The sequence below is a fragment of the Siphateles boraxobius genome, unplaced genomic scaffold, assembly GCF_051911475.1.
Source record: "Siphateles boraxobius isolate OS27281-9 unplaced genomic scaffold, OSU_SipBor_1 29, whole genome shotgun sequence".
In the NCBI taxonomy this organism is placed as follows: Eukaryota; Metazoa; Chordata; class Actinopteri; order Cypriniformes; family Leuciscidae; genus Siphateles; species Siphateles boraxobius.
This window is the reverse complement of record NW_027508908.1, coordinates 4086867-4103728: the sequence shown is the minus strand read 5'-3', so window position 1 is coordinate 4103728 and position 16862 is coordinate 4086867. Positions and strand designations below refer to the sequence as shown.

The 16862-nt window shown below is 37.9% G+C and overlaps 3 protein-coding genes across 6 annotated transcripts in view; 2 read left to right on the top strand and 1 right to left on the bottom strand.

Moving 5' to 3' along the window:
• The first annotated feature begins 929 nt into the window (after positions 1–929).
• Positions 930–10182, top strand: taf5 (TAF5 RNA polymerase II, TATA box binding protein (TBP)-associated factor). 2 transcript variants are annotated; one of them, XM_077246191.1, is made up of 11 exons: positions 931–1364; positions 3689–3914; positions 4048–4363; positions 5007–5170; positions 6146–6281; positions 6356–6476; positions 7132–7261; positions 7461–7625; positions 8032–8209; positions 8737–8914; positions 9527–10182. In XM_077246191.1, exons 1-11 carry the CDS (start codon positions 959–961, stop codon positions 9742–9744), a joined length of 2238 nt encoding a protein of 745 aa, XP_077102306.1. In that variant the 5' UTR covers positions 931–958; the 3' UTR covers positions 9745–10182. The 2 variants fall into 2 exon arrangements, with proteins under 2 accessions (XP_077102307.1, XP_077102306.1); XM_077246192.1 differs by lacking the exon at positions 9527–10182 and having other exon boundaries at positions 930–1364; positions 8032–8228; positions 8737–8908.
• Positions 10183–10200: 18 nt separating this feature from the next.
• atp5md (ATP synthase membrane subunit k) lies at positions 10201–11291 on the bottom strand. Its single transcript, XM_077246196.1, has 4 exons — positions 11210–11291; positions 10724–10826; positions 10376–10471; positions 10201–10291 (listed from the first exon to the last, which is right to left on the bottom strand). Exons 2-3 carry the CDS (start codon positions 10808–10810, stop codon positions 10382–10384), a joined length of 177 nt encoding a protein of 58 aa, XP_077102311.1. The 5' UTR covers positions 10811–10826; positions 11210–11291; the 3' UTR covers positions 10201–10291; positions 10376–10381.
• Positions 11292–11428: 137 nt separating this feature from the next.
• The window catches only part of pdcd11 (programmed cell death 11), a 28693-nt gene continuing 23259 nt past the window's right edge, over positions 11429–16862 (top strand). Inside the window, exons 1-8 of one of the 3 annotated variants that reach the window (XM_077246188.1) lie at positions 11429–11536; positions 11829–11941; positions 12062–12205; positions 12781–12948; positions 13053–13214; positions 13337–13445; positions 13910–14085; positions 15046–15153. In XM_077246188.1, coding sequence (XP_077102303.1) covers positions 11843–11941; positions 12062–12205; positions 12781–12948; positions 13053–13214; positions 13337–13445; positions 13910–14085; positions 15046–15153 — 966 coding nt within the window. In that variant the 5' untranslated portion in view covers positions 11429–11536; positions 11829–11842. Of the gene's footprint in view, positions 11537–11581; positions 11601–11813; positions 11942–12061; positions 12206–12780; positions 12949–13052; positions 13215–13336; positions 13446–13909; positions 14086–15045; positions 15154–16862 lie in introns of those variants that run through there. The other 2 variants (XM_077246190.1, XM_077246189.1) reach the window with 2 other exon arrangements.

Genomic DNA, 16862 nt, shown 5'->3' with positions numbered 1-16862 from the left:
TTGTGTAGGCCGAACGTATGTGAGTGTGTGTCTGTCCTGAGGTCAGTCAGTCTCAGCACCAGCTGGCACAGGGGACTCTTCGTTAGGTTCAGCTCTTGGTGTTTTAGAGCTTTGTAATGGTATGTGTTGGGGTCACTTGTTTTAAGAAGTTTCCAGAATTTGATGGCTCTTTTTTTTGTAGGCTGTTTAGAAGGTGAGGGTATTGGCCTAATTCTAACCTGCATCCGTTGTTTGGTGTTTTTCTTTGGACTTTTGAGTATTCTTTTACAGAATTCTAAATGTAGAGTTTCAATCTGACGTTTTTCCTAATTAAAGAAATCAAATTTGAAATCAAAATTATAGTAGGACCCCACACTTCACTGCCATATAAAATTGCTTCAATTATTGTTATGAAGCCAGATTTGGAATTTTAGTGTGTGTTTTTGTGGTTTCAATGGTTCTGTAAGATAGTGTGAGTGTGTGTGTGTGTGTGTGTGTGTGTGTGTGTGTGTGTGTGTGTGTGTGTGTGTGTGTGTGTGTGTGTGTGTGTGTGGGTCCCTAAGATCTGGAGCGTTTCTGGAATATCATTACCCTAGTTTTGGAGGTTGGCTGTAAGGGCCCAGGACTGACAGTAATCCTCCAGCAGATTCAGGCTGTCCTGAAGCCCGTCTTTGGGTGACACCAGTGCCATAACAATTGTTATCTCTAACGTTATATGGTTCTGGCCTGGGTGACAGGGGAACCAGGCCGTCTGTGAAGTTCCAAAAGTAAATATACCTCAGAAATACTGCCCCCTTTAAAAAAAGAAATGCTAATTACTGGTTCCTTCCTAATATCTATCAAATTCATAACAAATTTTCCTCCGTTGACTTTTTTTTTCTCTCCGTCGACTCACTGAACAAAACGCCACGCGCGTACGTCACGGCGTACTTCACGCTGCATGCGTCGTGACGTCATTGCATTCAGCGCCGGGGGAAAAATGGCGGCTTTGCAAGATGGACCGATGGAGCTGGACGCAGAGAAAGAGACAAAGCCTGAAATACTTAGCGATGGGACGTTAAACCTCTCGGGGAACACTGGGAACGGGGCGCTCTCCTCATCGCCCCTCACCGCTGCCCCCGCCGGCGGAGCCCCGAAGCAGGAGGACCAACAAACTTTGATCGCAGTGCTGCAGTTTCTAAAGCGGAATAAACTGTCAGAGTCGGTCGAGATCCTGAGGCGAGAAGCGGGTCTCGCAGAAGACCAGGTGGACTCTCTGGCAGCCGATGGCAGTGGAGGAGGGAAAGGAGACGGAGATGGAGGGGATGAGAACTCTCTGCTCAGCCGGGTGTCCATCACAGCAGCAGCCGCCCCCCAGAGCACGATGACCCCCGTGCCAGTCAAGAGTGAGTGGCACCTACAGCTTCTCACTGATCATATATACACCATGCATCGTTTAAATTATTAAAGCATCAGTACAAAATCTGCTTTATCTCTTGCTTATTATCATGCATTGCTCGACTTAGTTCACGTTAGTTGTTTCAATAACATCATTCTTCAGTCCTCCCTTCATAGTCTTGCTTATTTATGAGTACTTGCACACCATATTTTGTTGGCATTTTACTTTAAATAACTAATCACTACTACTATATATACAATGTTTTTTTGATCCACGTGATCCTTCAGAAATCATTCTAATATGATGATTTGCTGCTCAACAAATTTTTTATTATTATTATCAATGTTGAAAACAGTTGTGTACAAAAAAAATTCCAGGATGTTTTGATAAAAGAAAGTTGAAAAGAACAGCATTTATTTTAGATAGATTATTTTGTAACATTACAAATGTCTTTACTGTCTCTTTTGACCAATTCAATACATCCTTGCTGAATAAAAGTATTAAATAAAAAATCTTACAAGACCCAAACTTTTGAACGGTAGTGTACTGTATAATGTTAGAAAAGCTTTCTATTTCAGATAAATACTGTTCTTTTTAACTTTCTATTATTCAAAGAATCCTGAAAAAAAAATTTAGCCTACATAACTGTTTTCAACATTGATAATAATAAGAAATGTTTCTTAAGCATCAAATCATATTAGAATGATTTCTGAAGGATCATGTGACATTGAAGACTGGAGTAATGATGCTGAAAATTCAGCTTTACCACAGGAATAAATTACATTCTAGAATATATTAAAATAGAAAATGGTTATTTTAAATTGTAATAATATTTAACAATAATAAAAAAGTATTTTTAATCAAATAAATGCAGCCTTGGTGAGCAGAAGAGACTTCTTTTAAAAAATCTTACCGATCCCCAACTTTTGATACATGTATATAAAAATATAAATATATATACATTAGTCAACATTTGAAGTGGATCAAAACCTTTCATCGTCGTTATACATGAATTTTGAACAATACTTAGGACAACTTTGATGAACTTTTTTGATCCACTTCAAATGTTGACTACTGTATATTACATTAATGTGTGACATTGATGTAAACATTAGGGCTGCAACTAACGATTATTTTGATAATCGATTAATCGGACGATTATTTTTTCGATTAATCGATTAATCGGATAGAAATTAAATTAGATTTTTTTTTATTATAACTAAATAAACCCGTAAATCAGGGTATTTATGTGTAAAAGTGTACTTTAAAAAGTGCAAAAGCCACACATTGAGTTTTACTAATATCAATATTTGCATTGTTTTTAATGATAATTGCTGATGGCAAGTTGACAAACATGATTATTGTTAAAAAAATGATATCCAACATATTATGTTTTAACAAAATTTTTGTTAAAACAAATTTACACAGACATGTTGTTCAGATGTGAATATCTGAACTAAAAACAAACTAAAAACATCTAAAATATATAATTCATTTAATTTTTATTTAAAATTAATTATATATAAGGAATATAAGGATAAAGAATATAATATATATTATATTAATATAATATATAAAAGAATAATATAAGGATAAATTGATTAAATAAATATAGAAAGACTGAAAACAATTGTGTGAATGTAGAGCCGCAGTAGATCGCGTTTGAAAAACAATTAAAACTTAGTAGACAAATGCTATAAAAAGAGAACGGAATGGAGGTAACGTTACCCAGCAAGCTAACAGGCTTGAGTAAAGGACAGGAGAAATTATGCATTAGTGCACAAGCATTCGCTGAAAACCACTGAGTACAGTGACTAAAAAACAATATTTTACTGCTGCTGTTATTAACTGCCTTTATATTTAGTGCTTCGCTTTGTAAAGACCGTTTTAATTTAACCTATTTCTGCGGTAGCGCTATTTTAATCCATCACTTACGTTGCGAGCGAACTGATTGCACAACCTGATGCTCGAGACAAAATACAGACATCCCAAGATCCCGGAAGTCCCGGGAGTCTCCCGCATATTGATTGCGGCTCCCTGATGTCCGCGAATTAGTTCAAACTCCCGAAATCTAGAGCGCGCAAGCAAGAGCGCGCATGCGAGACAGAAGAGACTGCTCCAAACCGTGTAGCGCGCGCGCTCGGCAGAGCGCCTGAGGGAGAGAGACCTTGCGTGTGTGTGCGTACCAGTAAACGCTCCCCGTGACGTAAGCAGACCAACTAATCGATAATGACATTCGTTGACAACGATTTTCTTAATCGATTATAATCGATTTTATCGATTAGTTGTTGCAGCCCTAGTTAACATTGATGTTAATGTTGTATGCTGCAGGGGCAGAAGACCATCCAGATGTCCGTGTGGTGCTGTCAGCGTACAGTCAGCAGGGGGATCCATCTCTGTATCAAGTGTACTACAGCGACCTGAAGAACTTCATAGAGTCAGTGCTGGACTGCCACCGAGCCGAACTGTCCCAGCTCTTCTATCCTCTGTTCGTACACATGTACCTGGAGCTGGTCTACAACAACAACGAGGCCAAAGCCAAGGCTTTCTTTGACAAGTAAGCGTCAGAAAATCCGACCTGGTGGAGTTAATCAGGGATGATATCAATATCATCATGTGACTTTTTTATTCCGTTATTCAGTCTTAACGTTGTGGCTTAACCAGTTCACTTTTTTCCTTTTTGCCGATAGGTTTAGCGGTGATCAGGAGTGTTACTATCTGGATGACCTGCGTGTTCTTTGCGGCCTCAGTAAGAAAGAGCACATGAAGGGGAACGAGGCCCTGCTTGATTTCCGCACCAGCCGTTTCGTGTTGCGCATCTCCAGAGACTCGTACCAGCTTCTGAAGAGACACTTGCAGGAAAGACATAATAACCAGATATGGAACATCATTCAAGAGCACTTGTACATCGACATCTTTGACGGCATGCCCCGCAGCAAGGGTCAGATCGACAGCATGTCCGGCAGCCTTGGGGGAGAGGCCAAACGAGAAGTCAATAAAGCCAAGGTTAGATATGTAATAAGAGCATGTATTTCCTTATGGAAACTGTACCAATCAAAAGGTTGAGTTTTGAAAGAATAAGAAAACAGTACCGTAATATTGTGAAATATTTTTACAGTTTAAAATATCTGTTTTCTGTTTGAATATATTTTTAATTGTAATTTATTCCTGCGGAAAAGCTGGATTTTCAGCATCATTACTCCAGAATTCAGTGTCGCATGATCCTTCAGAAATCATTCTGATTTTATGAATATGCTGATTTGCATTTCTTCTTATCATCAATGTTGAAAACATCTTCATATTGTTTGATTGTGATACATTTTTTTAGGATTCTTTGATGAAATTTATAACAATGTACAAGTCTTTACTTTCACTTTAGATCAGTTTAATAAAAGTATTAATTTTCTTTAAAATAAAATCTTACTAACCCCAAACTTTTGAAAGGTGGTATTGTATATAAGGGATGGGAAGGAGGAAACAACAACAGGAAAGTTTCCTCTTTTACATTTTGTTCATGAATTATGATAAAAGACTAAAAGAGACTGTAAATCATCTCATAATTGAATATCACTCTTGAATTGAAATCCTCTTGTATTTGAATATTATTGTATGTTTTAATAATGTGCCGTCTTTCTTCTTATGGTACCAGGTGTTCTACGGGCTGCTGAAGGAGCCAGAGATTGAAGTCCCGCTAGATGATGAAGATGATGAAGCCGAGAATGAGGAAGGGAAGCCCAAGAAGAAGAAAACTAAAAAGGACAGTATAGGCTCTAAGAGTAAGAAACAAGACCCAAACGCCCCTCAACAGAACAGGTTCGACAGAAGCTCATCATTCAGCTTGAGATTACTTGTACACTACTGTTCTAAAGTTTGGGGTTAAGTTTTTTTGTTTGTTTGTTTAAATAAATTATTTCTTTTATTCAGCAAAGATGTCTTAAATTGATCAAAAGTGACAGTATAGACATTTATAATGTCACAAAAACTATTCTGTTTGAAATAAATGTTGTTCTATTTAACTTTCTATTCATCAAAGAAACCTGAAAAAAGTATAATGATTTCCACAAATATATTAAGCAGCACAACTGTTTTCAACATTGATAATGATAATAAATGTTTCTTGAGCAGCAAATCATATTAGAATGATTTCTGAAGGATCATGTGACACTAAAGACTGGAATAATGATGCTGAAAATTCAGCTTTGCATCACAGGAATAAATTACATTGTAAAATATATTCAAATAGAAAACGGTTGTTTTAAATAGTAAAAATATTTAACAATATTAAAACAACTTACCAACCCCAAACTTTTGAATGCTAGTGTATATTGAACTTTTACAGATAAAATAAAATGCGAATTTATGAGAACTTATTGATTATGCTTAAAGTGATAGTTCACCCAAAAATTAAAATTCTGTCATCGTTTACTCACCCTGGAGTTGTTTCAAACCTGTATGAATTTCTCTCTTCTTCTGAACATAAAATAAGATATTTTGAAGAATATCGGTAACCAGACAGTTGATGGCCCCCATTGACTTAAATAGTATTTTTTTCCCGTACTATGGAAGTCAATTGGGTCCATCAACGTTTTGATCACTCATATTCTTCAAAATATCATATTTTGTGTTCAGCAGAAGAAAGAAATTCATACAGATTTTAAACAACTTGAGGGCCAGTAAATGATGACCGAATGAAACATTTTTGGTTGAACTCTCAACTTTAAAATGATTTGAAACGGTATGTATAGTTTCATAATCTGTTATTCTTTTGGGCTGATGTCTGATTGACAGGATCCCTCTGCCAGAGCTGAAGGACTCGGACAAACTGGATAAGATCATGTACATGAAGGAGAGCACCAAAAGAATCCGGCTCAGCCCGGAGAACCTGCCTTCCATTTGCTTCTATACGTTCCTCAACGCCTACCAGGTTGGCGTTGTATATGTTGATGATCGAGTTTGGTGTTTCTTAACTCGGCCCGTGCTGATTGTGTTGTCGCTCAGGGTTTGACGGCGGTAGACTTCACTGACGACTCCAGTCTGTTAGCGGGAGGATTTGCAGACTCCACAGTCCGCGTTTGGACCGTCACACCCAAAAAATTACGCAAAGTCAAATCTGCAGCAGGTACACGTACCTTCTTATTACTCTAGTTTTAACAATCCTATGAGTTTTTTTCCAGTTTTAAACACTAAAAGGGGATAGTTCACCCAAAAAATGAAAATTCTGTCATAATGTACTCAACCTCATGTCGTTCCTTGAGACACCGTGCAAACCCATAAGACTTGGAAACCCAAATAAAGATATTTTTAATGAAATCTGAAATTTCTGTCACCCCATTGAAAGTCTATTCACCCAAAAATCTGACATTAATAAAGAGATCATGGGGTGATTTTTCCCTATTTATACAAATGTCCGTCTTTTTCTACCTGAGACCCACGTGAACTGCGTTAGTCTGACTGTATGGATACTGAAATGCTGTAAGAATTTTCAAAACAAACTGCAAATAGTGCTTTTCTAATACATTTATTTCATGCATGGCTTGCTTCTGACGGCTCTGCGTCTGTATGCTCTTAGTATCTCAACCAGGGTTTAAAATGATCGCTCGTTTCCTTTCCTTTTGGTCTTTACCTTATCACATTCCTGCAATCGTAAAACAAATCCCTAAGAATCAAGCGGTTTAATCTTCTGATCGCTTTATGTGATCAACAGATCTCTTTAAAGATTTTTGATTTATAGACCCCAGTGTAAGCAATTTTAATCATGCTGTCCTATTCTCTAGACCTGAATCTGATTGATAAAGAGTCTGATGACGTTCTGGAGAGGATTATGGATGAGAAGACGGCCAGTGAGTCTAAAATCCTCCACGGTCACAGCGGGCCGGTGTATGGCGTCAGCTTCAGTCCAGACAGGTATCAAACATGTCCTCAAAAGTAACTTCTATCTCCATGAAATGCTCCTTTAAGTAATGCAGGACAACGGGACTAACCAAACTATTATTTTGCTATCGACGAAACATTTTTTGCATGATTTGTTATTGTTCTGCAGTTTTGAAGCGTTCTCAAACAGCTGAGCTGACAGTGTGGTTTAATATCTTCATCTGTCTCTTAGGAACTATTTGTTGTCCAGTTCTGAGGACAGTACAGTCAGACTGTGGAGCCTGCAGACGTTTACATGTCTCGTGGGGTATAAAGGACACAACTATCCAGTGTGGGACACCCAGTTCTCACCCTTCGGCTATTACTTTGTGTCTGGAGGACACGACAGAGTGGCACGGTACGCTAGATTCTCATTACTGTAATGATGTTATTTAAATCAGTGTGTACTAATACTGTACATTTACTATAATGGCATATACTAGCATAATGTATAAATATTGTACTGTGATATATATATATATGTGTGTGTGTGTGTGTATAGAAAGATAGATAGATAAAATACAATACAAAATAAAAAGACCCTTAGATAACACCACAAAGGAAACAGAGAAGAACAAAACAAGACATTAGAATGTATTAAAAGCCAACGAAAGTCAACATTCATTTCCAGCGAGAGGTGCATCAATTTTTGGTCAAAATCTTGTATTGGAAAAAAAAGAGACTTGCCAATGAATGAAAAGATATTGCAAATGTTTTCTAGACCGTAATCAAATATTGATGTTAAATCTTCATTTGCTTCCCAGGCTCTGGGCGACGGATCATTACCAGCCATTGCGTATATTTGCTGGGCATCTGGCTGACGTCACCTGCACGCGATTCCACCCCAACTCCAACTATGTGGCCACAGGCTCGACCGACCGCACTGTACGCCTCTGGGATGTCCTGAACGGAAACTGTGTCCGCATTTTTACAGGTCACAAGGTATTGAAGGCTTCCAAAGGTGACTGAATGAATGATCTCAGCACTGCACAGGAAATTACATTAATCCATTTTGCGTTGAATTGCATGGCATCACCTCTGTGAAGCTCTTTCATATTATAGGCCTACTATTATAGTATATAATAATAATTAGAATTATATTTTTGTTTTAATTTTATCCATTTTGTTATGCGTTTTTGTCATTTTTAATGTTTTATTAGTTCCGTTTCATTTTAGTACTTTAGTTTAGACTTATTTCCGTTTCTAATTTAAGTTTAAATTGATCTATTATTTATATTTTTTCTGCTTATTTTAATTGACGTTAACTAAATCAAACTATAGACATTTTTCAATAAAAGCTATTCCCTCTCATGTCATTTTAAACCCATCACTGAAAAACCTGCTCAACTCTTCTTTCTTATGCCCATTCTTTGCAGTTGATCAACCAATTACCGTTTTATACCCCCATTTTTCTGATGATTTTCTGAGTCATACGTGTAATAATAAAAAGTGATAATGTTTGATTTCAGGGGCCCATCCATTCTCTAGCATTCTCACCTAATGGAAAGTTCCTGGCATCTGGCTCCACAGATGGGAGAGTTTTACTATGGGATCTTGGACATGGACTGATGATCGGAGAACTGAAGGGCCACACAGACACAATATATGCCCTCAAGTTCAGCAGAGATGGAGAAATCCTCGCATCAGGTTAGGATTGCTGGCTCTGTATCGCAAGACCGCGTTTATGACCACAGATTAGGACTAGTTTTGATTGGATTGATCTATAGTGTTTCTACAGTATCACATTTGATACAAGTCTCTAAGGCCCCTGTTTACACCTGGTATTAGGATGCGTTTTGGTCGATCGGATCACAAGTGGGCTCTAAATACAGGTGTAAATGGGGTCCAAAACGTTTCGACCACATCCAGAGGTAGTAAAAACGCATTCGACCGGACTGCTTTAATAGTGAAGATGCTTATGTGGTCGAATGCGTTCGAACAGCCACAAAAGACCCTTCTCTCCTCGGCCGCCTACTGACCAAAGCTATCAGAATATCACCTTATTTCTGGCCATATAAATATCAGAAACTTGAGGTCTTTTTATCCCAGAGTATGAGCTCCATATTCTCTTATCATACTATGAGCCATAAAAGCCTTATGTGTCAAATATGATACTAATTAAACACATTGAAGGTTCACTAAACTTCCATTTCAAATAATCATTTTTTTTCCCCACACTTATATCAGATCTCAGGCTTTACAGGGCTAATAGTAATAAAAGTAATTAAATTCAGCTTGAAATGCTGTGTCTTGTTCCAGGCTCTATGGATAACACAGTTCGGCTGTGGGACGCCATGAAGGCTTTCGATGACGTGGAGACGGACGACTTCACCGCAGCGACGGGCCACATTCACCTGCCTGACAACTCCCAGGAGCTGCTGCTGGGGACGTACCACAGCAAATCCACTCCCGTCACACACCTGCACTTCACCAGACGCAACCTGCTACTGGCTGCAGGAGCCTATAACTCCCAGTGAAGGGACCGCATACTTCAGAGGACAATGACTTCATGTAGCTGTGTGTTTTTCATAAATGGTGCATGTTATTTATAGATTACCACCCACCCTAACATGTGAAATAGATTCAAGCGAAGTGAAAGAACGAGTCAAGCACTGAGCATACCTGGGAACAGCGACCAATACCTCTTTCATCATTCATTTACTGATCCTAGATCTCACACCTTATGCTCTTAAGCTTACCTTGGCTCTTCCATGCTTGTTTAAGGCCATTATGCATCAAATGTCTCAAAATGACATGGCTGGTCTCCTTTTGTCAATTCAAACTTTTCCATTCTAATTCAGAATCTGGTTCTCGATCTTTGCAATGTGATGCATATGAGTGCTGTTGTCAATTTCTGTACAAGCTTTTATACTAGGTGCCTCAAAGTGTAAATAAAACAAGTTTTCTACACAGTGTTTGTTGGGTAGAAGTGATTTTTTTATTCTTTACATAGTTGAACTGAAGTTATGGTCAAAACAAGGATATCCAGCTTCCCCTCCGTTCATTCTGCATTCACAAAACATCCTGAAGAGAAAGAGGAAAATAGTTGGAATGGAAGTGCAACTTTTGGAAATGTATATTAATTTAAATTAAATTGGTGGCACTTACTATAAATTAACTTGATGTCACAGCCTTTTGCTTCTTGGGCTTCAATTTGAAGAAGAGGATAATGGCAGCAATGCTGGCGTATGTGGCCAACACACACTTGAGAGGGGGGGGGAAGAAAGTACTTTCAATTTAGTGGAAAATACAAATGTGATGTATGGAAACTTGTTTCCACCACCAAATAAGAACTAAGAAGGAAATTGTGCTAATTTATCTCACAATTCTGACTTTTAAAACTGAAAAAAAGCATGAATTGTGAGATAAACAACTTTTTTTATTCCCTGGTGGCAACAACCTTAACCATATTTAATTTGATCTGCATAACAATTATGTCAGTGCAATTCAACTTACATTCCTCCTGCCTGTGATTGTGTATGAATTGAAGTACTTGGCGATCCCAGAGAACTGGTGTTGAGTTCCAGCGTCGTGTCCACCCATGATTTCTGTGTGCAATATGCGGATCTCGAATTAAAAAAGGAGTTTAAATAAATACAGGACTTACGCATCGTTTTTCATTATCATGCAAAGGTCACGAAAAATGCGTAAATGACAACACTGCTGTTTATTTGTGACATGTAATTGTAGTTTTACCATGAGATTGTATAGGTAATTTCTATAATGTTAGATCATCAATAAATATTACATATCATAATATGCTTAAACCCAACTCATTCCGTTTAACGTTACTAAAACGAGCATCTTTATTGTAACGTTAATGCGACCTCTGTGCTTTACTAAGCTGAATATATTCGTTTCGCAAGCAATATAAAAACCTCGCTTTCTAAAACATGCTGGGGAAAATAAGATATTTCAGTTAAAATTAGAGACATGACTTACCAAGCAAACTGGTGCCCTTCAATGGAGGAGAGGCAGGAAGGTGAACGATTTAAGGAAATCCCACCTTCGTGGTGTTAGCTTGAATAAACTGTGGTCATTGGCTTACACTCACGTCAATCGCTTTTTACGCCCCAACGACAGGTTTACAGAAACGCCAATCTGATAATCCCGTCACTCTATTGGTTGATTCTTTTTCTTTTTGGTGCAATCGTAAATCCCGCCTTTCAGTGTTTACGTCCGGGTCGGAAAGATGGCACGCTTGTGAGAAACATGTGAGATTTACTTGCATGAGAACATTTTACATTGATCTAGACAAAGCTATATAACGTAAGTAAAATCAATTTGTTGTTTCTGCTGGGGGGGTTAAAGGACCTATGTCGCGTCTCTAAATGTAAGGAATAGGTTGATTAAACGTTGTATTATAGTACTATATGTATATGTTGTGTATCTCATGTGTCGACACATGCAGGCAGATGTAAGGCATGTTATTTGTTCTTGGTCAGTTTAAATAACGGATAAATTAATTGCGGTAAAGATGGTTATTAATGTGTAATAAGACTCGAAAAATGTTTAATGCCTTTGTTTCTTGATTGGACCTCACTAGTGCCCTTCTATTCAGGTAAATAGTAAAGAATGGCATCAATGGAGGAAGATTTCCCCCGTGGCGGTGCAGAGAAGAAGACCTCTGGGCCCAAACATGTTAAGACACATGACGTGGACAATCTGTTTGAAGTAAGATTATGATGATGATGATGATGGTGATGGTGGTGTTGACCAAAGCAGTGATTAAAATTAAGATCAATGAGCAAACAGTTGCTTGAACTGATTGTTATGAGTGTAATGTGTATGAAGGTTTTTCAGGCACGTGAAACGCTGGTTAAGAAGAAGAAGAAGGACGTGGAACATGATGAAGAGAAAACCCTTAAAAAACAGAAAGTGGATGAAGAGAATTTAAAACTTAACACTGCCACTTCTGTGGAAATTCTTCATCTTCGGGTAATTTTGTAGTGAAAAAACATGACAATTCTGTTTGGATTTAAATAGGAGTCAATCACTGGATCATTATTGCGGTGATTATTATGTTTCTCGCATGTTATATGTTTGGCAACACCTCTTGATGGAAATAACATCACAGCATTTATTTTTATCAAGAGGTGCATCAATTTTTGGTCAAGATCTTGTATTGACAATGCAAGAGTCCAGCACTTTGTAAAGTCTCCTCCAGCACATCCCAAAGAGTTTCAGTGTATTTAAGGTCTGCTCCCTCCCAACCATTCTTTCACAATTTGAGCCTGATGAACCTTGACATTGTCATCCTGGAATATGACCATGGCGTGTCTTCTTACGTGGTTGTTTAAGAAATGAAAAGATACACACTCCATCAGTTAGGGTTAGAAGAACTGTTCCCAAGCATATAACATGCTTGAAACGTAATAATCACTGCAATAATGATCCAGTCTTTGACTCTGAAGATTAAATCCAAACAGCGACTTTACTTATTCTTTTGTGTGTATGTGGAAATTGCACTTGTGCCTAATCACCTAGGTTTCTTTCCCATTTCCTCTGTCTAGAATCTGAAGATTGGCACTCTGATGTTGGGTTGTGTGAAGGAAGTGTCAGAGTTTGAGGTGGTAGTTGGTCTCCCAAGCGGTCTCGTTGGTTACCTGCCAATCTACAACATCTGTGACTCCTACACCAAGATTCTCAATAACAGACTGGACTCTGAAGACAGTTCAGAGGTAACACAACTGCGCAAGCAAAGAAACTGTAAAAATATATTTCGACCGTTGTTGTATTTGTAACAGTATAATGCATTTTCTTCACGTTTGTCTACTCTTCATAGGAAGTCGTCCCTCTCTCGCAACTACTTACTCCTGGAATGCTGGTCAGATGTGTTGTGTCGTCTTTAGAATCCGCTAAGGAGGGTCAAGTTAGTCTTAAAGTGTCAATCAACCCAAAAGAGGTTAACAAGGTTTTGAGTTCAGGCACTTTGAAACCTGGAATGGTGAGTTTGCAATCTTTCTTCAATATTCTATATTGTATAGTGTATATGACACTGTTCTTTGCTGAATCTTTTATGTGTAATTGTCACTCGTGAGCTAAGATCAAATTCTCTCAATGTTTCAGACACTGAGTGGTTGTGTGGAGAGTGTTGAAGATCATGGATACCTGGTTGACATCGGAATCATTGGCACTAAAGCTTTCCTGCCCAAAAAGAGCATTGCCTCAAAACAAGGTAGAATTGTTCTTCTTTTTTATATTTTTCTCACAATGAATATAGCAAACAAATATATACAAACAAAACAAGGTAGGGTGTCAGGCGCAAATACAGCAGCATAACATCTGATTCATGTACATAAACTGTTTATCATGGTTTAATGACACTGTGAATCACCCACATCATAAAGAATGTAAGAGGATTACCGGTAGTTCACTTAAAAATTAAAATTACCATAATTTACTCACCTTCATTTAATTTCAAACCTGTATGGCATGAACTAGTCCTAGAATTTAAAAATTAAAATGCAAGAATATTATTGACAATTTTACCTTTTAAATCAAACGTTACGCCATAATACATGTTTGGAATGACAACAACAATAAAAGGATTTCTCATTTTTGGGTGGACTGTCCCTTTAAGGCTATGCCTGCATTGGGATAAAAGCGGCATTATGATTGTAAGTTTCCTGTTTATCTCAGATCTGAATGTGGGTCAGTACGTGTCGGTCCTGATAGAGGAAGTCAAGAACGATGGACGTGTGGTGCGTCTGTGCCAGAATCCCCAGGTTCTCGCAAAGGCCTGTGCTACGGCTCAGCATGGATGGACTCTAGACACACTCCTGCCCGGGCTTCTGATCCGCGCATGCGTGAACAGGGTAAGCAGGGTCCCCACAGATCCTCAAAAAGCCTTACAAAATGTTATATTAAAAGTTTCATATTTTAAATGGCATAAGAAAAGTCTCAACTATTTCAAGGTCAGAAGGCCTTAAGAATCCTGCACATACCCTGGTAAGTCAGCTGGATGAAACGGTTTAAGCGTGAAGTATAATACAGAGTGCAACAGTCGGGACCGGAAGCAAAAACTCCTTTCATTTTTTTAACGATAATTTATTAACCTTTAAAGACAGCCTTCCTGAGAGCTACGAGGTTTGTAATTGATGGCGTTTGTTTCTGCTGAAGCCGTCAGTCCACATCATTTCAACATATTTTTTAAATAATTGTTTAACAGCATGGTTTGTGGTAAAAAACTACATTACCCATGATGGTGTACAAAAATCCACCAATCAGAGAGTCAAAACCAGCAGAACGCACTAAAAGGTCTATTTAGCTCCGCCCACTTCCATGAAGCACTGAGAATGATGTAATCGAGACGATCTCCCGACACTCTCAAAATATATATACTGTATATCTGTTCGCAATGCTTTATGGCATTGTAGTTCTTTCCCTCACTAAAGCTGTTAAGTACACAGTCTTGTACCGTTGTATTTTTGTCTGATTTTCAAAAACAGTTTTGCTTCAAATGTAAGTTTGTAATGTCATGATTCACCTCGTAGCTGGTTGGCTTGGTTCTTGGCTTATAATGCTTTAACTAAGGTTTTTTTAAAAATATTTACGGGAGAAATGAATTGAATAAATACTTCTGGAACCAACGCTGCTGAAGTCGTGGGTGGGCTCTACAGCACTCTATGGTTAATACTAAAATACTTCCTCTTATCCCAGTTTAATGTACGACAAGAAATGTATATATTTTGAATTCCCTTTTTACAAGTGTTTCTAGATCAATGTCTTGTTTTGAGACATTGATATATCTGTCCGCTGATCTTTTGTCATGCTAGGTTACTCCTCACGGGCTTATCGTGACGTATCTTTCATCTTTCACTGGAGTGATTGATTTTCTTCACCTTGATGAGGACAAGGCATCGACCTACAGCCAAGGACAGGAGGTAAGAGTCCAAAGACCATAGTAACAGTGCTTCAAAATTGTTGCTAATCGTTTTTGTTTGATGTGTTTCTGCCTGAAACATTTGGTTCTCAGCAGGGTTGTTATTGTTAACTAAAACTATTAACTCTTTTATTGAAATAAAGCTAAAATTAAATCTAAATATTAGATGAAAAACGTAAACTTATTTCAGTTTAAAAAATTTAAAAATGTCCAATGTTCGTGTAGTTTAAATAGAAGCTTTAAAATTGCCACATGGAAATATCTAAGAATTATCTAAAAATCTAAGTATATTTTGACATGTAAGAGGTAAAATAAAAAAGAGGTACTTTATAAACATCCTGTAAGTTTCAGAACTCAAAACTTCCCTGTTAGCCCAAAAACAGCTTTAACTGAATTAAAGCTCCAAAAAACGTCTTGTTTCGGATTTTGCGATAATGTCGACAAAAGACCACCTCCAGGGCTCGAATTTCGGTGCGGGATTGCGGGTATTGCACATCATTTGAATCATTCCCGCAGGTCTTGCGTTTATAATGCGGGAAATCCCGCAAACATTCATTCAATCTAGCATGTAGCCTATGAGTAAATTTAACCTAACAGATTATAAGATCAAATCAGTCATTTTAAAACATTCCGCGAGACGCAATTTCACAAACAGCGCGAGTGATTCTGCCAATGCCGCGTCTTCTCTGTCTCTCAAAATAGGTTACACAAGGCAAGCCAATCGCGCTGCAGCTGCAGGCGGTGATTCTAGACTCTCGCGTTTCAGGAGTCGGACATTTGATGGAAATGTCACTTGCACAATCGGGCCATTGCATCGTCACTATTGTTTATAATTTGTGCGTCTTTTTAAGTCTCACATATTTAAACATTCAAGCGATTTTAACCCGCATAACAAACAGCTCGTGAGTAACAAAACTGAGTTCTTTTTCACGAATTATAGCGCTTTAACGGTCAAAAGCACACAACATTGTCTAAATTCCAGTCTTGGGGAGTATCCTCTCAAACACAATCGGTTATGTCTTAAAAAAATAATACAAAAAGAAAATGCATGTGACACTATAATGAAAACATTATGGGCCGTTCACGTTACGTCTTTTGTGCGTTCATCCTTTGCCGAAACGTCTTCGTCTTCATGGAGAACGTGGGTCATGATTGCTTAGCAACAGGGAGCCCTTTTTAAAAAAAGAGAAAATGGCGCGGACTGCGCTTTACACGCAACATGTGAACGTGGATCCGTGCACTAGCTCTTAAAGTGAGAGTAGCCTAAAATGTGTCTGTCATTATTGTATATAAAACAACAAAAGATAGCATTAATTGTAAGGAATCAGGATTAAAAGCCTATGTATTCAAATTATACAGGACTAAAAGACTATTCCGTGTTATTTTACATTTGATTACTTTTTCCGTTTCTAGCATTTCTGAATACTAGTGTTAGACCTAAACTTTTCTCTTTATTTCATGTATTTATTTGTGCTACTTTTTTCAATTTAATTCAAAGATTGAAATCAAGCTTCCTTTTGTTGTGTAAAATAAAAAAAATGACCCCATTGTAAAAACACAAATACAATGAGTGAGCAAACATTTAGTTAAACGTATTTTTTAAAAATTGTCCAAAAAAAACCTCCCCCCTCAAATTAAAAAATCCCCCCCATAAGAATGAGCTAAAGGGGGATTTCCCCCCTACTTTCCAAAACGAAATTCAGGCCCTGG